The sequence below is a fragment of the Staurois parvus genome, unplaced genomic scaffold (assembly GCF_062004578.1).
Source record: "Staurois parvus isolate SC_StPar_1 unplaced genomic scaffold, SC_StPar_1.0 ptg001345l, whole genome shotgun sequence".
In the NCBI taxonomy this organism is placed as follows: domain Eukaryota; kingdom Metazoa; phylum Chordata; class Amphibia; order Anura; family Ranidae; genus Staurois; species Staurois parvus.
Window position 1 is genome coordinate 964,314 of NW_028319141.1, and position 21,666 is coordinate 985,979.

The window sequence follows — 21,666 nt, forward strand, 5'->3', positions numbered from 1 at the left end:
GTGGATGCTCGGTGTGGATGATAGAGGAATATGGACGGGTGGATGCTCGGTGTGGATGATAGAGGAATATGGATGGGTGGATGCTCGGTGTGGATGATAGAGGAATATGGACGGGTGGATGGTCGGTGTGGATAATAGAGGAATGTGGATGGTCGGTGTGGATGATAGAGGAATATGGATGAATGGATGCTCGGTGTGGATGATAGAGGAATATGGACGGGTGGATGCTCGGTGTGGATGATAGAGGAATATGGACGGGTGGATGCTCGGTGTGGATGATAGAGGAATATGGATGTGTGGATGCTCGGTGTGGATGATAGAGGAATATGGACGGGTGGATGCTCGGTGTGGATGATAGAGGAATATGGACGGGTGGATGCTCGGTGTGGATGATAGAGGAATATGGATGGGTGGATGCTCGGTGTGGATGATAGAGGAATATGGACGGGTGGATGCTCGGTGTGGATGATAGAGGAATATGGACGGGTGGATGCTTGGTGTGGATGATAGAGGAATATGGACGTGTGGATGGTTGGTGTGGATGATAGAGGAATATGAACGGGTGGATGGTCAGTGTGGATGATAGAGGAATATGGGCGTGTGGATGGTCGGTGTGGATGATAGAGGAATATGGACAGGTGGATGCTCGGTGTGGATGATAGAAGAATATGGATGGGTGGATGCTCGGTGTGGATGATAGAGGAATATGGATGTGTGGATGCTCGGTGTGGATGATAGAGGAATATGGACGGGTGGATGCTCGGTGTGGATGATAGAGGAATATGGATGGGTAAATGGTCGGTGTGGATGATGGAAGAATATGGAGGGGTGGATGGTTGGTGTGGATGATGGAGGAATATGGATGGGTGGATGGTCAGTGTGGAAGATAGAGGAATATGGAAGGGGGATGCTCGGTGTGGATGATAGAGGAATATGGGCGTGTGGATGGTTGGTGTGGATGATAGAGAAATATGGGAGTGTGGATGGTCGGTGTCAATGATAGAGGAATTTGTACAGGTGGATGGTTGGTGTGGATGATAGAGGAATATGGATGGGTAAATGGTCGGTGTGGATGATGGAAGAATATAGAGGGGTGGATGGTTGGTGTGGATGATGGAGGAATATGGACGGGTGGATGCTCAGTGTGGATGATAGAGGAATATGGATGGGTAAATGGTCGGTGTGGATGATGGAAGAATATGGAGGGGTGGATGGTTGGTGTGGATGATGGAGGAATATGGACGGGTGGATGCTCAGTGTGGATGATAGAGGAATATGGATGGGTAAATGGTCGGTGTGGATGATGGAAGAATATGGAGGGGTGGATGGTTGGTGTGGATGATGGAGGAATATGGACGGGTGGATGGTCAGTGTGGAAGATAGAGGAATATGGTCGGTGTGGAAGATAGAGGAATATGGAAGGGGGATGCTCAGTGTGGATGATAGAGGAATATGGGCGTGTGGATGGTTGGTGTGGATGATAGAGGAATATGGGCGTGTGGATGCTCGGTGTCAATGATAGAGGAATTTGTACAGGTGGATGGTTGGTGTGGATGATAGAGGAATATGGATGGGTAAATGGTCGGTGTGGATGGTGGAGGAATATGGATGGGTGGATGGACGGTGTGGAAGATAGAGGAATATGGTCGGTGTGGAAGATCGAGGAATATGGAAGGGGGATGGTAGGTGGCGATGAGGTTGAGAGTGATTGGGAATATGGTCCTTTATTTTCCCTCCTCTGCCCTTATTGGTAGAGATAGGATTACTGTCTTCTACCCTGGACAGTCTAATCTATGCCATAAACATGGAGCCAAAGGATATTTCTCCTCCTGTCCAGAGTAGAAGTGATCTTTGTGTCAGGGCCTGGGACATCTGCCAAGAGATTGTAAGATCATTAGATGTAACTTGTGTGATCAGATTGGTGACCCTTATAACCAGAGCCCCGAGGCTATGCACAATAAGCCACAGTTAGTGGAGGAGTTCTTCCACCTGGATAGGGAAGAGTCTTAGTTGGCTGAGGTTGTACCAGGGGACCCTAGTGTCTCTGTCCCATCAGAATCTGTGTGTGTGAGGCCGTCTGAGGTGTCAGTGTCCCCCCCGTCTGTGGTTCCCCAGTCAGTGTCAGAAAGTGTGGTTGACAAGTCTGTATCTAAACCTGTTGGTTCTCCTAGAATAGTGAAGGGTGCTGGACCAGCACGTATGGTGGCACCGACCCCTCTTCCTCGGCATGGCAGAAATGCAGCTGGAGGTCAGCAGATGAATGATGTGGAAGGTGCGGTGGGTGATGGGGGGGTTGACAGAGGATATCCTGAGGGGTGGAGGGAAGGGGCTCTGCCATCAGGACTGTCAAATGAGGATAAAGAATGGTTGGAGGCTAAAAGAAAAATGGGTAAGAAGCAGAGGAGGAGGAAAAATGTCAGTGTTCCGGAACCAATGAGGGTGGAGGTGTCAAATGCTTTTGAGGTGGAGGATGAGGGTTCTTCAGTGATGAGGGTGGTGGTTTCCATGGAGGAGGAATCACAGAGGACACTGAAGCGTGTAGGGTCTCCAGGTAGGGAAGGGGGTAAGCAGGCTAAGAAACATGTACCTCAATCATCCTGATGGCGGTTCCTACTCCTTTGAAGGTGGTGACCATTAATGTCTCCAGTAGAGATGAGCGAAGAAATGAAAAATTCGATTCGACTGATTCGGCGAATTCGTGGACAATATTCGATTCGAGTCGAATAAATTCGCTGTGAATTTAACTTAAAAAAGGGTGTTTCTAGGCTTCAGAGAGACTTAATATTAGTGCAGAACACTGTACCTTTAATTTAAATGCCCTTGGAGTCTGCTGGGGAAGAGAAATAATACTGTCTGTCAGTATGACATGCAGATGAGTGCCGTCGATCTTAGAATCACTGCACACTTCACTCCTTTGGCCAGTCACGGGGCCAAAACCAGTGTTTGGAGCCACAGTGTGGCGGTGGAGCCAGCAGCAATGGGAGGCCATACAGCAACCTATGACAAAATGGAAACCAGCAGGAGCGTGAGGAGACCTGAAAGTGGCACATGGCAGAGTAGGAGCAATGGGAGGCGGTACAGGGACCCAGGTCACACTGTGGGCCCAGCAGCAGCGTGACCAGGCGGTACGGGGGCCCATGGCCGATATGGGGCTTGGTGGCACCTATGGAAGGCCTGTAATCTGCCAGCAACCTATGACAAAATGGACAACCGCAGGAGTGTGAGGAGATTTCAAAGTGGCACATGGCAGAGTGGAAGCAATGGGAGGACGTACAGGGACCCAGGTCACACTGTGGGCTCAGCAGCAGCGTGACCAGGAGGTACGGGGGCCCATGGCCGATATGGGGCCTGGCGGCACCTATGGGAGGCCGCTAATCTGCCAGCAACCTATGACAAAATGGACAACCGCAGGAGTGTGAAGAGATTTCAAAGTGGCACATGGCAGAGTGGAAGCAATGGGAGGCCGTACAGGGACCCAGGTCACACTGTGGGCCCAGCAGCAGCGTGACCAGGCGGTACGGGGGCCCATGGCCGATATGGGGCCTGGCGGCACCTATGGGAGGCCGCTAATCTGCCAGCAACCTATGACAAAATGGAAAACCGCAGGAGTGTAAGGAGACCTCAAAGTGGCACATGGCAGAGTGTAAGCAATGGGAGGCCGTACAGGGACCCAGGTCACACTGTGGGCTCAGCAGCAGCGTGACCAGGAGGTACGGGGGCCCATGGCCGATATGGGGCCTGGTGGCACCTATGGGAGGCCGCTAATCTGCCAGCAACCTATGACAAAATGGACAACCGCAGGAGTGTGAGGAGATTTCAAAGTGGCACATGGCAAAGTGGAAGCAATGGGAGGCCGTACAGGGACCCAGGTCACACTGTGGGCCCAGCAGCAGCGTGATCAGGCGGTACGGGGGCCCATGGCCGATATGGGGCCTGGCGGCACCTATGGAAGGCCTGTAATCTGCCAGCAACCTATGACAAAATGGACAACCGCAGGAGTGTGAGGAGATTTCAAAGTGGCACATGGCAAAGTGGAAGCAATGGGAGGCCGTACAGGGACCCAGGTCACACTGTGGGCCCAGCAGCAGCGTGATCAGGAGGTACGGGGGCCCATGGCCGATATGGGGCTTGGTGGCACCTATGGAAGGCCTGTAATCTGCCAGCAACCTATGACAAAATGGACAACCGCAGGAGTGTGAGGAGATTTCAAAGTGGCACATGGCAGAGTGGAAGCAATGGGAGGACGTACAGGGACCCAGGTCACACTGTGGGCTCAGCAGCAGCGTGACCAGGAGGTACGGGGGCCCATGGCCGATATGGGGCCTGGCGGCACCTATGGGAGGCCGCTAATCTGCCAGCAACCTATGACAAAATGGACAACCGCAGGAGTGTGAGGAGATTTCAAAGTGGCACATGGCAAAGTGGAAGCAATGGGAGGCCGTACAGGGACCCAGGTCACACTGTGGGCCCAGCAGCAGCGTGACCAGGAGGTACGGGGGCCCATGGCCGATATGGGGCTTGGTGGCACCTATGGAAGGCCTGTAATCTGCCAGCAACCTATGACAAAATGGACAACCGCAGGAGTGTGAGGAGATTTCAAAGTGGCACATGGCAGAGTGGAAGCAATGGGAGGACGTACAGGGACCCAGGTCACACTGTGGGCTCAGCAGCAGCGTGACCAGGAGGTACGGGGGCCCATGGCCGATATGGGGCCTGGCGGCACCTATGGGAGGCCGCTAATCTGCCAGCAACCTATGACAAAATGGAACCCTGGGCTGGGGCAGACAGAACCGCCGTATCTTTATCACGTTTTTCACAGGCCACCGAATGGCGACGCTGCATATGCTGACGCAACGCTGTAGTCCCAACATGGGCCCCCTGGCCACGCTTGACTTTCTGGCCACATAGTCGACATACGGCTACGTTTACTTCCTCGGGCGGCTTGACGAAAACTTGCCACACCGCCGAGTAGGAAACTTTGCACCCGCTACTCCTCACTGGCTGACTGCTACTTCCTCCGTGCACACCGGCACCACTACTGGCTGTGGTGGTAGGCTGCAGTGGAGCTGCTGCTCTACTCCATGGCCGTTTGCCTCCACTGACAAAGCTGCGACCCTGCTGCCTCCTGGCAGCAGCAATGGGAGGCCGTACAGGGACCCAGGTCACACTGTGGGCTCAGCAGCAGCGTGACCAGGCGGTACGGGGGCCCATGGCCGATTTGACCTCATTCATCCCATAGTCCTGCCGACTCACGAATAGCGTGGCCTCCTCAAAGGGCCTGAGCAAGCGCAGGTGTCACGCATGAGATGACAATGGCTGACATCTAAGTTACACAGGGAGTACCTTTATCCGCTTTTAACATCAGGAAATCTGTGATGGCCTTTAGCTGTTCGTAAAGGCGGTCTAACATATGTAGGGTTGAATTACACCTTGTTGCAACGTCACAGCATGAGGAGTCGGTACGGGGGCCCATGGCAGATTACGTGTCTGGCAGCAGCAATGGGAGGCCCGTAATCTGCCAGCACCCTATGTCAAAAAATTCAACACACCAGCAGTGTGAGGAGACCTGAAAGTGGCACATGGCAGAGTGTGGCGATGGAGACAGCAGCAATGGGAGGCCGTACAGGGACCCATGAGAGACTCTGGACCTAGCAGCAGCATGAGGAGGCGGTATATAGGGGCCCATGGCAGATAAGAGGCCTGGCAGCAGCTATAGGAGGCCCGTTATCTTGCAGCACCCTATGTCAAAAAATTCAACACACCAGCAGTGTGAGGAGACCTGAAAGTGGCACATGGCAGAGTGTGGCGATGGAGACAGCAGCAATGGGAGGCCGTACAGGGACCCATGAGAGACTCTGGACCTGGCAGCAGCATGAGGAGGCGGTATATAGGGGCCTATGGCAGATTAGGGGCCTGGCAGCAGCTATGGGAGGCCCGTAATCTGCCAGCACCCTATGTCAAAAAATTCAACACACCAGCAGTGTGAGGAGACCTGAAAGTGGCACATGGCATGAGAGACTCTGGACCTGGCAGCAGCAGGAGGAGGCGGTATAGGGGCCCATGGCTGATTAGGGGCCTGGCAGCAGCTATGTGAGGCCCGTAATCTGCCAGCACCCTATGTCAAAAAATTAAACACACCAGCAGTGTGAAGAGACCTGAAAGTGGCACATGGCAGCAGAGTGTGGCGATGGAGACAGCAGCAATGGGAGGCCGTACAGGGACCCATGAGAGACTCTAGACTTGGCAGCAGCATGAGGAGGCGGTATATAGGGGCCCATGGCAGATTAGGGGCCTGGCAGCAGCTATGTGAGGCCCGTAATCTGCCTGCACCCTATGTCAAAAAATTAAACACACCAGCAGTGTGAAGAGACCTGAAAGTGGCACATGGCAGCAGAGTGTGGCGATGGAGACAGCAGCAATGGGAGGCCGTACAGGGACCCATGAGAGACTCTAGACTTGGCAGCAGCATGAGGAGGCGGTATATAGGGGCCCATGGCTGATTAGGGGCCTGGCAGCAGCTATGTGAGGCCCGTAATCTGCCTGCACCCTATGTCAAAAAATTAAACACACCAGCAGTGTGAAGAGACCTGAAAGTGGCACATGGCAGCAGAGTGTGGCGATGGAGACAGCAGCAATGGGAGGCCGTACAGGGACCCATGAGAGACTCTGGACCTGGCAGCAGCATGAGGAGGTGGTATATAGGGGCCTATGGCAGATTAGGGGCCTGGCAGCAGCTATAGGAGGCCCGTAATCTGCCAGCACCCTATGTCAAAAAATTCAACACACCAGCAGTGTGAGGAGACCTGAAAGTGGCACATGTTTGAGGCATGATTCATGGCGGATTTAGTCAGTTGTGTCAGGAACTGGTGGTTTGAAATCCAGACTAATCCACGCCTGATTCATTTTCACAAACGTGAGTCTCTCCACACTTTGGGTGGACAGTCGTGTCCTCCGCGGAGTTACAATACCTCCTGCCGCACTAAACACGCGCTCCGATGCCACGCTACTGGCCGGGCATGACAGCCTTTCAAGGGCAAATTCAGCTAGTTGGGGCCAAAGGTCAAGTTTCGTTGCCCAGTAGTCAAGGGGATTGTCTACCTCGGTTGGCAGGGTGCTGTCCAAGTAGGCCCAAGCCTGTTGTTTGAGCTCCTGCTCCAGGTCCACCTGATGCTGCTGCTGCGGCTGGTTAGTAGTTTCCTCACTGCGCTGGTGAAGAAAGCTACTCATCATCGACTGCAGACTGAGGCAGCCGCTGCTGGTGGAGCTGCCACTGCTCCTACCACCCCACCCCTCCCCTGCTGCCATGCCAGCGGAACGCGAGCGCACAGGGCCCACAGTGTCTGAGGATGGACGTTGGCGCACAAAGGCAGAGACCAACTGACTACATAGGTGGTTTTTATAGTACGTAATTTTGGCCTCCCTCTCAGCAGGTGTGAAAAAGGCCACCATTTTGGACCGGTAGCGAGGGTCCAACAAGGTGGACAGCCAAAAGTCATCCCTCTGTCTGATGGTTATTATTCGGCTGTCGCTACGCAAGCAACCGAGCATGCTATGGGCCATTTGTGCCAAGGAATGCGAGGGACTCCCTGCCTCCATCTCCACAGCATACTGCCACGGTGCGTCTGGGTCCTCTGTCTCCTCCTCCTCCTCCTCTACCAGATGCTCCTGCTCCTCCACTCCTGTCCGCTGAGTGGAAAAACCACCCATTTCACTCAATAATTCCTGAGCACAAATGTCCTCCTCTACCTCCTCCTCTTCTTCCTGTCCTGCCCCCACAGGGGTCATGTGGCGTTGAGATCTGTGCGCCACGTCTACCGCACCCTGACCAGCCATTCTTAACAGCATTTGTTCCAGGACGTGCAACAGAGGAATGACGTCGTTCATTCCATAGTCCTGCCGACTCACGAATAGTGTGGCCTCCTCAAAGGGCCTGAGCAAGCGGCAGGTGTCACGCATGAGCTGCCAATGGCTGACATCTAAGTTACACAGGGGAGTACCTTTATCCGCTTGTAACATCAGGAAATCGGTGATGGCCTTTCGCTGCTCGTAAAGGCGGTCTAACATGTGTAGGGTTGAATTCCACCTTGTTGCAACGTCGCAGATCAGGTGATGCTGTGGAATTCCGTTCTGCCGCTGCAGCTCAATGAGGGTGTTCTTTGCGGTGTAGGAATGGCTGAAATGCATGCACAGTTTACGTGACATTTTAAGGATGTCTTGCAGTGGGATGGTGGATTTTAGGAACCGCTTGACAACCAGATTGAACACGTGAGCCATGCATGGCGCATGGCACAACCTTCCTTGACGCAGAGCAGACACCATGTTCTTTCCGTTGTCAGTCAACATGGTTCCGATTTTTAGTTTGCGCGGAGACAGCCATCTGTCGATTTCTCTGTTCATTACACTCAGAAGTTCCTCCCCTGTGTGACTACGTTCGCCAAGGCATACCAGGTGCAGCACAGCGTGACACCGTTGCGCCCTGCACATGTGATATGCCGGTCGGGTAATGGGACTTGGCACGGGGGTGGCGGCTGAGGACACGGCGGAAAAAGAGGTGGTAGAGGCGGACATGCTTGCTGGACCAAGGACGTGCAAACGTGGAGGCAAAAGCGTCGTGACCTGTCCAAGTTGCTGGTGCGGCTGTGCCGGCACCACGTTCACCCAGTGGGCCGTAAATGACATGTACTGTCCCTGACCGTAGTTACAGCTCCACACGGCGGCGCTGCCGTGCACTTTGGCAGAGACCGACATGCTCAAAGACTGGCCCACCATCTCTTCTACATGTGAATGCAGGGCTGGCACTGCCTTTTGGGCAAAGAAATGACGGCTTGGCACTCTCCACCGCGGCGCGGCACAAGCCATCATTTCTCGGAAAGGTGCTGAGTCCACCAGTTGGAAAGGGAGGGACTGCAGCACCAGCAACTTGGACAGGAGGACGTTCAGCTTTTGCACCGTCGGGTGCGTGCTCGCAAACTGTTGTCTCTTGGATACGGATTCCAAGAAAGACTGTTGACGGAATCCGAGAAGAGGAGTAGCAGGAGAAGGAGCATCTGAACGAGCGGAAGATGCCAAGGAGCGACAACTCCCCTCAGCAGAGGTGTTGGAGCCTTGACTGGCTGATAGAGGGTGATTGACGACGTCGGGTGACGGAGCAAGTAACGGAGCGGGTGATGGAGCGGGGGCTGGGGCAGGCAGAACCGCCGTATATTTATCACGGTTTTCCCAGGCCACCGAATGGTGACGCTGCATATGCTGACGCAACGCTGTAGTCCCAACATGGGCCCCCTGGCCACGCTTGCATTTCTGGCCACATAGTCGACATACGGCTACGTTTACTTCCTCGGGCGGCTTGAGGAAAAATTGCCACACCACCGAGTAGGAAACTTTGCCCCCGCTACTCTTCACTGGCTGACTGCTACTTCCTCCGTGCACACCGGCACCACTACTGGCCGTGGTGGTAGGCTGCAGTGGAGCTGGTGCTCTACTCCGTGGACGTTTGGCTCCACTGACACTGATGCGACCCTGCTGCCTCCTGGGCAACCCACCAACTGTTTCGCTCGCTGCCAAGCTGGCACCCTCTTCTCCTGATGATGCGGAAGAAATTGCCTGATGACGACGAGGCAGCCAAGTGCGATCAACCTCCTCATCATCAAGTACGGTCTCCGCCTCACTACTAGCCCCCTCGGCTGCGTCTGGGTCAGGAGACAGACCTGTCTCTAGACCGGCTACCGAGCCACTCTCCTCGCCAGTACTTGTTCGCTTGGCTGCTGAAAAGGCCGATGTCTCCCCCCGTTCCTGACCGCCCTCTGTTAGCTCTTCCTCACTGTACAGTGGGGCTGAGCCCACAGCATGCGATACTTCGCTTGGTGAGGGAACAGCAAAGGACAGGGGCAGGTAGAGGACACGTGATTTCAGTGGGCTTGCTCCCGGGCCATGCCAACTAACGGTTGTGTCTGACGTACCCACCGACCGTTGGCTGTAGGTGTCAGAGGTGACCTGGGAAGAGGAAGACGACCGAGCCAACCAATCAATGACGGCAGGGTTGTCGGTGGAGACACGACCGCTGGATGACACCGGGAGCACTGGCCTCTGGCTGCGAATACTGCTGCCTCGACCCCTTCCTCTGCTGCCACGTCTGCTCGCTCCTAAAACATTGCCTCCTCTGCCACTCCTCTGCATGTTGTCTGACATACTCTTTAATTCAACGATTAGGTGTCCCTGAGTAACAATTCTGTGTCTGTGCGAGTAACAATTCTGTGTCTGTGCGAGTAACAATTCTGTGTCTGTGCGAGTAACAATTTTGTGTCTGTGCGAGTAACAATTCTCTGGCACTCAGTAACAATTCTGTCTGTCCCTGAGTAACAATTCTCTGGCACTCAGTAACAATTCTGTCTGTCCCTGAGTAACAATTCTGTCTGTCCCTGAGTATGAATTCTGTGGCCCTGAGTAACAATTCTGTGTCTGTGCGAGTAACAATTTTGTGTCTGTGCGAGTAACAATTCTCTGGCACTCAGTAACAATTCTGTCTGTCCCTGAGTAACAATTCTCTGGCACTCAGTAACAATTCTGTCTGTCCCTGAGTAACAATTCTCTGGCACTCAGTAACAATTCTGTCTGTCCCTGAGTAACAATTCTCTGGCACTCAGTAACAATTCTGTCTGTCCCTGAGTAACAATTCTCTGGCACTCAGTAACAATTCTGTCTGTCCCTGAGTAACAATTCTGTCTGTCCCTGAGTATGAATTCTGTGGCCCTGAGTAACAATTCTGTGTCTGTGCGAGTAACAATTCTGTGTCTGTGCGAGTAACAATTCTGTGTCTGTGCGAGTAACAATTCTGTGTCTGTGCGAGTAACAATTTTGTGTCTGTGCGAGTAACAATTCTCTGGCACTCAGTAACAATTCTGTCTGTCCCTGAGTAACAATTCTCTGGCACTCAGTAACAATTCTGTCTGTCCCTGAGTAACAATTCTCTGGCACTCAGTAACAATTCTGTCTGTCCCTGAGTAATAATTCTCTGGCACTCAGTAACAATTCTGTCTGTCCCTGAGTAACAATTCTGTCTGTCCCTGAGTATGAATTCTGTGGCCCTGAGTAACAATTCTGTGTCTGTGCGAGTAACAATTCTGTGTCTGTGCGAGTAACAATTCTGTGTCTGTGCGAGTAACAATTTTGTGTCTGTGCGAGTAACAATTCTCTGGCACTCAGTAACAATTCTGTCTGTCCCTGAGTAACAATTCTCTGGCACTCAGTAACAATTCTGTCTGTCCCTGAGTAACAATTCTGTCTGTCCCTGAGTATGAATTCTGTGGCCCTGAGTAACAATTCTGTGTCTGTGCGAGTAACAATTTTGTGTCTGTGCGAGTAACAATTCTCTGGCACTCAGTAACAATTCTGTCTGTCCCTGAGTAACAATTCTCTGGCACTCAGTAACAATTCTGTCTGTCCCTGAGTAACAATTCTCTGGCACTCAGTAACAATTCTGTCTGTCCCTGAGTAACAATTCTCTGGCACTCAGTAACAATTCTGTCTGTCCCTGAGTATGAATTCTGTGGCCCTGAGTAACAATTCTGTGTCTGTGCGAGTAACAATTCTGTGTCTGTGCGAGTAACAATTTTGTGTCTGTGCGAGTAACAATTCTCTGGCACTCAGTAACAATTCTGTCTGTCCCTGAGTAACAATTCTCTGGCACTCAGTAACAATTCTGTCTGTCCCTGAGTAACAATTCTCTGGCACTCAGTAACAATTCTGTCTGTCCCTGAGTAACAATTCTCTGGCACTCAGTAACAATTCTGTCTGTCCCTGAGTAACAATTCTGTCTGTCCCTGAGTATGAATTCTGTGGCCCTGAGTAACAATTCTGTGTCTGTGCGAGTAACAATTTTGTGTCTGTGCGAGTAACAATTCTCTGGCACTCAGTAACAATTCTGTCTGTCCCTGAGTAACAATTCTCTGGCACTCAGTAACAATTCTGTCTGTCCCTGAGTAACAATTCTGTCTGTCCCTGAGTATGAATTCTGTGGCCCTGAGTAACAATTCTCTGGCACTCAGTAACAATTCTGTCTGTCCCTGAGTAACAATTCTGTCTGTCCCTGAGTATGAATTCTGTGGCCCTGAGTAACAATTCTGTGTCTGTGCGAGTAACAATTCTGTGTCTGTGCGAGTAACAATTATGTGTCTGTGCGAGTAACAATTTTGTGTCTGTGCGAGTAACAATTCTCTGGCACTCAGTAACAATTCTGTCTGTCCCTGAGTAACAATTCTCTGGCACTCAGTAACAATTCTGTCTGTCCCTGAGTAACAATTCTCTGGCACTCAGTAACAATTCTGTCTGTCCCTGAGTAACAATTCTCTGGCACTCAGTAACAATTCTGTCTGTCCCTGAGTAACAATTCTGTCTGTCCCTGAGTATGAATTCTGTGGCCCTGAGTAACAATTCTGTGTCTGTGCGAGTAACAATTCTGTGTCTGTGCGAGTAACAATTCTGTGTCTGTGCGAGTAACAATTTTGTGTCTGTGCGAGTAACAATTCTCTGGCACTCAGTAACAATTCTGTCTGTCCCTGAGTAACAATTCTCTGGCACTCAGTAACAATTCTGTCTGTCCCTGAGTAACAATTCTGTCTGTCCCTGAGTATGAATTCTGTGGCCCTGAGTAACAATTCTGTGTCTGTGCGAGTAACAATTTTGTGTCTGTGCGAGTAACAATTCTCTGGCACTCAGTAACAATTCTGTCTGTCCCTGAGTAACAATTCTCTGGCACTCAGTAACAATTCTGTCTGTCCCTGAGTAACAATTCTGTCTGTCCCTGAGTATGAATTCTGTGGCCCTGAGTAACAATTCTCTGGCACTCAGTAACAATTCTGTCTGTCCCTGAGTAACAATTCTGTCTGTCCCTGAGTATGAATTCTGTGGCCCTGAGTAACAATTCTGTGTCTGTGCGAGTAACAATTCTGTGTCTGTGCGAGTAACAATTATGTGTCTGTGCGAGTAACAATTTTGTGTCTGTGCGAGTAACAATTCTCTGGCACTCAGTAACAATTCTGTCTGTCCCTGAGTAACAATTCTCTGGCACTCAGTAACAATTCTGTCTGTCCCTGAGTAACAATTCTCTGGCACTCAGTAACAATTCTGTCTGTCCCTGAGTAACAATTCTCTGGCACTCAGTAACAATTCTGTCTGTCCCTGAGTAACAATTCTCTGGCACTCAGTAACAATTCTGTCTGTCCCTGAGTAACAATTCTGTCTGTCCCTGAGTATGAATTCTGTGGCCCTGAGTAACAATTCTGTGTCTGTGCGAGTAACAATTTTGTGTCTGTGCGAGTAACAATTCTCTGGCACTCAGTAACAATTCTGTCTGTCCCTGAGTAACAATTCTCTGGCACTCAGTAACAATTCTGTCTGTCCCTGAGTAACAATTCTGTCTGTCCCTGAGTAACAATTCTGTCTGTCCCTGAGTATGAATTCTGTGGCCCTGAGTAACAATTCTCTGGCACTCAGTAACAATTCTGTCTGTCCCTGAGTAACAATTCTCTGGCACTCAGTAACAATTCTGTCTGTCCCTGAGTAAAAATTCTGTGGCCCTAATAACGTTTCTGTGGCCCTAAGTAACAATTCTCTGGCACTGAGTAACAATTCTGTCTGTCCCTGAGTATGAATTCTGTGGCCCTAACTAGCGTTTCTTTGTCCCTAAATAACGATTCTGTGGCCCTCATTAACAAGTCTGTGTCCCTGAGTAATGGTTCTCTGTCCCTAAGTAACTTTTCTCTGTCCCCAAGTATCGTTTCTGTGGCCCTAACTCTGTCCCTGTCCCTAGTACAGAGCGGTCTGCCTCTGTTCAATAACTGCAGGCAAATGAAGAATTCCAAAATGGCCGCTATTTATACCTCGACCATTACACAGTGCTGGCTGGCTGGCTGCTGATTGGCTGATGCGATCACATGTCGTTGAGGAATGCATTATGGGTCAGCGCGCCTTGTCTGCGCGCCTTCCCAGACATCCCCGCTCCGTCGCAGCACATGTCAGCCGCCATTTTCTGAAAAATTTCGATTCGCGCGTCCGAATTAGGCTATTCTTCGGATTCGGCACGAATCGAAATTTTTCAGATATTCGACTCGAATTCCACTTCGGATACTTCGATTCGCTCATCTCTAGTCTCCAGCATAAAATCAGTAAGTGATCATAACATGTTTTTTTCTGTTATTTGCTGATGTGAGCTTGTTTGTTTGTTTGTTTGTTTTTTTATATATGTATAGATTTATTTTATTTTTTTGTATATATGTAAGTACGGTTTTATTAACAAGCTTTATTTTGCAAGATTTTAAATAAACAAAAATGTACACTCTAATTATTATTATTATTATACAGTATTTATAAAGCGCCAATAGTTCGCTCAGCGCTGTACATTACAATGGGAGACAATACATGAGACAGTACAGTGTACTCAGTTTTGTTGCCAGCGGTTTAGACATTAATGGCGGTGTGTTGAGTTATTTTGAGGGGACAGCAAATTTCCATGTTATACAAGCTGTACACTGACTACGTCACATTGTAGCAAAGTGTCATTTCTTCAGTGTTGTCACATGAAAAGAGAGAATCAAATATTTACAAAAATGTGAGGGGGACTCACTTCTGGGAGATACTGGATATAACAAAATATAAAGATAATATTGCATTAAACATACACCCGGCTGAGCCCTCAACACAGGGACAGTCTGTGAATAAATGTCCGTAAATGCAGGAAAAATCAAGATCTGTAATCTGGTGTAATATGACACCAATTCATCTGAAAAATCTTCAAATCAGCAGATATTCCACACGTGACTTGGAAGAATCCTCCACCAGCGAGCGTGCATGCTCCCCTCCCATATTGATCTATAGGGAATATATGTCAAATGCGCTTTAATATCAACCTAAAATCCAACAAGCTCTCCTCTGTTGTCTGCTGGGGACCCCTCTAGTGATATAAAGATCTATATAGAGGAATCGGGACCCCCTTCCTCCCGCCGGTGACCCCTCTAGTGATATAAAGATCTATATAGAGGAATCAGGACCTCCTTCCTCCCGCCGGTGACCCCTCTAGTGATATAAAGATCTATATAGAGGAATCAGGACCTCCTTCCTCCTGCCGGTGACCCCTCTAGTGATATAAAGATCTATATAGAGGAATCGGGACCTCATTCCTCCTGCCGGTGACCCCTCTAGTGATATAAAGATCTATATAGAGGAATCGGGACCTCATTCCTCCTGCCGGTGACCCCTCTAGTGATAGGATCTATATAGAGGAATCGGGACCTCCTGCCGGTGACCAATCTAGTGATTATAAAGATCTATATAGAGGAATCAGGACCTCCTTCCTCCTTCTGTGGACCCCTCTAGTAATGCATCCTAGAATTCTTTTTGCGTCCCCCACTGCTTAGCCACACTGTCTGCTCATTTTGCAATCATCTGAAATAAGTACCCCCAAATCCTTTTCCTCTGTAGTGCTGACCAACACTGACCCCCGATGGTGTTCACTCTCAAGGTATTCTTTTTCCCTAGGTGCATTATTTTACATTTAGAAACATTGAACTGAAATTTCCACTTCTCTGATCAATCTTCCAGCAATGCCAAATCCTTTTCCATGTTACAGACACCTCCAGGGATATCCTCCCTATTACACACCTTTGTGTCATCAGCAAAGAGACATCCCTTACCCAACAAGCCTTTAGTTCTATCACTTACATATAGAACAGGTCCTAGTACAGAACCTTGGGGGACACCACTAGTGACTGCTCTCTGTTCCGTGTGAACCCCAATTACAACCACACTCTGGTATCTATCATTTAGCTAGCTGCACATCCACTGAACCACCCAAGGGCTAAGTCCTAGCTTGTCCAACTTCTGTATTAGATAATTATGTGGAACTCTATCACATGCCCTGCTGGAATCAAGATATTCTATGTCCACAGCACCACCCTGGTCCAAAACATTGGTAATATAGTCAAAAAATCCAATCAGATGAGTCTGCCATGGTCTGCCCCCAGTAAAGCCATGCTGCTTTGGATCCAGCAAGTTGTGTGTTTCTAGATGATCAATGATCCTTCCTTTCAGGAGTGATTCCATTAACATGACTACCACCCATGTTAGACTCACTGGCCAGTAATTGCCGGCTTCTACCTTGCTGCCCTTCTTGTGGATCGGTACAATATTAGCTGTCCGCCAGTCATGGGGAACTTCTCCTGTTAGAAGAGATTGATTAAAAAGATCAGTTACTGGTCCAACAACTAGACCTCGAAGTTCTCTGAGATCTCTGGGATGATCCATCAGGGCCTATTTCTTTATTAATCTTTAACTGAGCCAGTTCCCCTGCTTCCTCTGTCTCCAGAAATCCTAAAAATGATCCATCATTACTGGAACCAATATGATTTCCCAACTTATTATTGTTAGTATAATGTATTTCTGAGAAGACTGAATAAAAGTAATTGTTTAAGTGGTTTGCTACATCCAGGTCTTCCCCAACATAGGTGTTAGGTATTCCTTATACCTATATATATATATATATATATATATATATATATATATATATATATATACAGTATATATATATATTTATTTCAAGTTGGCTCGCTTTTTTCCTCACCAATTCCCAAAATGGGTCTACATAATATTCCCCACAGGTGCCTGCAACATATATGTAAGGACACGGCTTAGTCTGCTCACCTTCCGACTCTTCCTTGCCCAACTTATTTCCCATGTCTACTTATCAATTAGAAAACAATTCGATAGAAGATGAATACAATAGATCAGATCATCAATCTACACATAAACAGTGAAATCAACAAGTACCACAATTCATTTGCATTATTCAATAACACGGGGTAATTATATAGATCCTATATACAATATATGAGTAAAAACATGAGGATGCTGACAATATAGACACAAGTAACGCGTTACTCTTGCAATACACCTAATTCTTACTTCGAACATTTAACAAATAATTATCCACAATACAACTTTCCTTTTAAACCATTAGCACTGGCACACCTCAGACATTTCCCTAAAAATGGAACTTAGCTCCGTTTTAATTTTCCTTCCTCTTTTATATTTCTAATACTATATTGAGTGAGAACAGAACCCCTCAACGTTTCCTGTACAGTCTAAACTGTCACAGATCTGATAAACTTGCGGAGAGCGAGTCTGACCCCTCCCACGGAAGAAAACACAAAACAACTTTGCCAAGAGCGAGTCTAACCCCTCCTGCAGAAAACACAAAACTACTTTCAGTTTCTCTACACTAGCTCGTGGGACGTCACCGTATCCAGAGAAAGCAATATCATAATATAACAAAGGTATATTGAAACGATATTACTCACCTGGATTAGCGGGACCCCACTTCTGGTACCAGCTGTTAGGTATTCCCCCTTTCCTGGAATCCTTATATTCTTATTTCTTATATTCTCTTTGTGCCGCGCAGCGTCTGGGTGTGGCACGGGCTCAATCGCGATCGGGCAATCAAAGTAACGAAATAGGATACAGGAAGATTGCAAAGTTTATTACGTACATTACAGTTTATAAAGATAAAAACCACAAACCCAAATTATCCAATAGTAAGACAAACCCAAATTATCCAATAGTAATACAAACCCAAATTATCCAATAGTAAGACAAACCCAAATTATCCAATAGTAAGACAAACCCAAATTATCCAATAGTAATACAAACCCAAATTATCCAATAGTAAGACAAACCCAAATTATCCAATAGTAATACAAACCCAAATTATCCAATAGTAAGACAAACCAAAATTATCCAATAGTAAGACAAAACCCAAATTATCCAATAGTAAGACAAACCCAAATTATCCAATAGTAAGACAAACCCAAATTATCCAATAGTAAGACAAACCCAAATTATCCAATAGTAATACAAACCCAAATTATCCAATAGTAAGACAAACCAAAATTATCCAATAGTAAGACAAAACCCAAATTATCCAATAGTAAGACAAAACCCAAATTATCCAATAGTAAGACAAAACCCAAATTATCCAATAGTAAAGTAAACCTAACTTATCCAATAGCAAAGCGTACCTTTCACTTTTACCCAGATACCAGACAAAGTTCACCTTTCCCTAAACTGTTAAACCTCAGTCAGTACATTCTGCCTTTTTGGCTGTGTCCCCAGATCTCTTATCTGAGTATCAATCTATGTTTTCTAAGATATTTTGCAAACATCTGCAGTATAGCCTTCATCCTGTTACAATTGCGGTTGTACCTGTTACTTACACATACTAAAATTTTCCATATAAGCTTGAAAATAATGCTGACATTTCTTATTTCTTTTCCTTAAGACATAATCATTTCATCTACTTAAAGCATCACTCTAACTCTTATAACAATGCAAGCATAATGAATACAAAATGGTATACCTGAATCAATAGCCCTAGCTCATATTTCCCCACAATAGGTGTGGTGCCCAGTTTTAATTTTAGTGATCCCATCGTATTTTTTCTATCACTAATGTACCTAAAAATGTTTTATCTCCTTTCTTCATAGATTTAGCAATTTCCTCCTCTTTCTGTGCTTTGGCAGCGCTGATAATGTGTTTGGCCTCCTTTCGTCTATTTTTATACTCTTCTCTGTCAGCTCCACCTCCTGTTTCCTTGAATCTTCTGTATGATGATTTCTTTTCCTTTACTATCCTACTTCTCTCTTTAGTGAACCATATTGGTTGTCTCTTCTGTTTATTCTTACTAACTTGCCTGACATATAATCTAGTTGCCTCCAGGATGGTAGACTCTATCAGTGCCCACTGATTACTTACTCCGGTCCTTTTACTCCAATCTTTCAACTCATTTTTTAGAAATTGACCCATTTCATAAAAATTTGTCTTTTTGGAATCTAAATTTTTTGAGTTTGATTTTTCAGTTCTTATTTTAATATCAAACCAAAGACATTGGTGATCACTAGAACCAAAATTTCTCCCACCTCAACATTAGACAGTCGATCCCCATTTGTCAGTACTAGGTCTAGAATATGATTTCCTTGGGTTGGATTCTTTACTGTTTTAGAGAAGCCCCATTCACTGCTTCCATTACATCTCTGCTGCTGCTTGTAATAGAAGTTTGAGAATTCCAGTTAATGTCAGGCGTGGTGACGTCATCCATAATGAAAACCTCCCCCTTCATTGCCATTTGAGTTATCTCATCAATCAAGAAGTCATTCTAATCTTCAGTCTGTCCTGGGGGTCTGTATATGACACTAATTCTAAGGGAAGATCCCTCTCTGGTTGGAAGGCAGACCCAGAGGGTTTCCAGTATTTCATTTGTTATTTGAATTAATGTTCTCCTTATGCTATTTCTGACATATATGACAACTCCACCTCCCCCCCCCCTACTCTGTCTTTCCTGTATAGTGTATACCCTGGTATAGTTACTTCCCAGTCATCTGAATCCTTGAACCACGTCTCCGTAGTTACAGCAAGGTCCAAGTGGTCCCTAGACATAAGAGCTGTCAGCTCACAAAGCTTGTTGCCTAAACTCGGAGCATTAGTGCAATGACATGACAAGCACTGCCATCTACTGCTTTATGTTTACCAGCAGAAACTGTAACTGAAGTGACCCCATCAGCCCCGTCCTGAGCAACACCAACCTCACATTTGTTTCAGCCTGCTGGGGACAGAAATGATCCTCAACAATGACATCTCTGCCCCCATTTCTCAGTTTAAATGCATGTCCAAAAACCTCCTAAATTCCATAGTAAGGAGCTGAGCGCCCTTGTGTGAGGGATGCAGACCATCTCTATTGTACAGCTCAATGTCAGACCACCTGATGGCATCATGACTAACAGAACCAAAACCTTCAGCTTTGCACCAATCCTTTCACCAAACATTGGACTCTGCTATACCAAGTACTTCCTCTTGTTGTCCATTATGGACAGGTAAGACCTCTTTGTATCACACAGAACTGTACAGGAATCATGAAGAAATCTATCAACAATGACACAAGAAGGAGACCTCATCGTATGACCACAAGATCCTCGAGAATCCAGAATCCCACCACCATCCCCTCACCTCCATCCCTGATCCCTACAAGACAGAAGACACAGAAGATTCTAGAAGTCACCAAGAAGATGATGGAGCTGCTGACAGGAGAGGTGAGCGGTTCTGGGAATTCTGGGACATTCTCCAGTAACAGACAAGGGATGTGTCTGGATGGTGACTGTATCATTGTGTGTGTCAGGTTCCTATAAGGTGTCAGGGTGTCACTGTCTATTTCTCCATGGAGGAGTGGGAGTATTTAGAAGGACACAAGGATCTCTACAAGGACGTCATGATGGACAATCAGCCGCCCCTCACATCACCGGGTAAGAGGAGACTTTATTGTAAAGGAGAGAGCAGTACGGAGGATCCACCTAGATCCCCCATCATCTGATAAACACATAGAAACAATGGATTCAGTCTCAGGAGATGGGAGGAAGCGGTGTGGGACCTCTGCAACTTGTCTCATGTGGACATCTAGGCCACCACTGATTGCTGAATACCAATATTATGAGTCCTGACCCTTACACTGTATAATTTATATTGTACATTACATACTCCTGACCCCTGCACTTATACTCTTGTACATTACATACTCCTGACCCCAGCACTATATACTCTATATTGTAAATTACATACTCCTGACCCCTGCACTATATACTCTATATTGTACATTACATACTCCTGACCCCAGCACTATATACTCTATGTTGTACATTACATACTCCTGACCCCAGCACTATATACTCTATGTTGTACATTACATACTCCTGACCCCTGCACTATATACTCTATATTGTACATTACATACTCATGACTCCTGCACTATATATTCTGTGTTGTATATTACATACTCCTGACCCCTGCACTATATAATCTATGTTGTACATTACATACTCCTGACCCCTGCACTATATACTCTATGTTGTACATTCCATAGTCCTGACACCTGCACTATATACTATGTTGTGCATTACATACTCCTGACCCCTGCACTATATACTCTATGTTGTACATTACATACTCCTGACCCCAGCACTATATACTCTATGTTGTACATTACATACTCCTGACCCTTGCACTATATACTCTATGTTGTACATTACATACTCCTGACCCCTGCACTATATACTCTATGTTGTACATTCCATACTCCTGACTTCTGCTCTCCCCCCTCTGCTATATAGACACATAATATGGATTCTCTTTTGTTACACCCATTTCCTACCAGCTGGACATTTTATATCGGATGATGTGATTGGAGCACAGACTTTTACATGGTGATAATAATGTGAGAACATCCTCCAACTTTGGACCCTTAAACAGAAAGTGATAATGAGGGAGGAGTCAATACCCCAATGATGGTGGTCTTCAGGATCAGTCCAGTCTTCATCTTGGTTGTTCTCCCCCCATCCTCACTCTCTGACCTCTGGTGGGGCTCAGCCCCGCTGTTCTTCATGACTAAATCAATGACTAAATAAGGAAGTGCAGTACTTCTTGTGTTGGGAAGATGGCGATGAGTGATAGAGGGGTTGGGGCCCTCGTCCTATAATCCCCTCATCACTGTCCCTCCTATAAAAGACAGTTCTGGTTGTTTCCTCACTCTCTGACTAAGGTCCATGAATAAAGAAATGACCTGGTAGGAGATCAGAG

The 21,666-nt window shown here is 47.4% G+C and overlaps 1 protein-coding gene across 1 annotated transcript; it reads left to right on the plus strand.

Annotated features, from left to right (window-relative positions):
- Positions 1 to 19,326: 19,326 nt before the first annotated feature.
- On the plus strand, positions 19,327 to 21,358 carry LOC149436777 (uncharacterized). The gene is made up of 2 exons (XM_089661491.1): positions 19,327 to 20,129; positions 20,216 to 21,358. Exons 1-2 carry the CDS (start codon positions 19,953 to 19,955, stop codon positions 20,405 to 20,407), a joined length of 369 nt encoding a protein of 122 aa, XP_089517617.1. The 5' UTR covers positions 19,327 to 19,952; the 3' UTR covers positions 20,408 to 21,358.
- Positions 21,359 to 21,666: the final 308 nt, after the last annotated feature.

Excerpts from the sequence above, each read along its gene's own strand:
- LOC149436777 (XM_089661491.1), top strand. The coding sequence starts at position 19,953 with ATGAAGAAATCTATCAACAATGACACAAGAAGGAGACCTCATCGTATG. Across the intron at positions 20,130-20,215 it reads TGGAGCTGCTGACAGGAGAG|GTTCCTATAAGGTGTCAGGG; the intron begins GTGAGCGGTTCT and ends TGTGTGTGTCAG.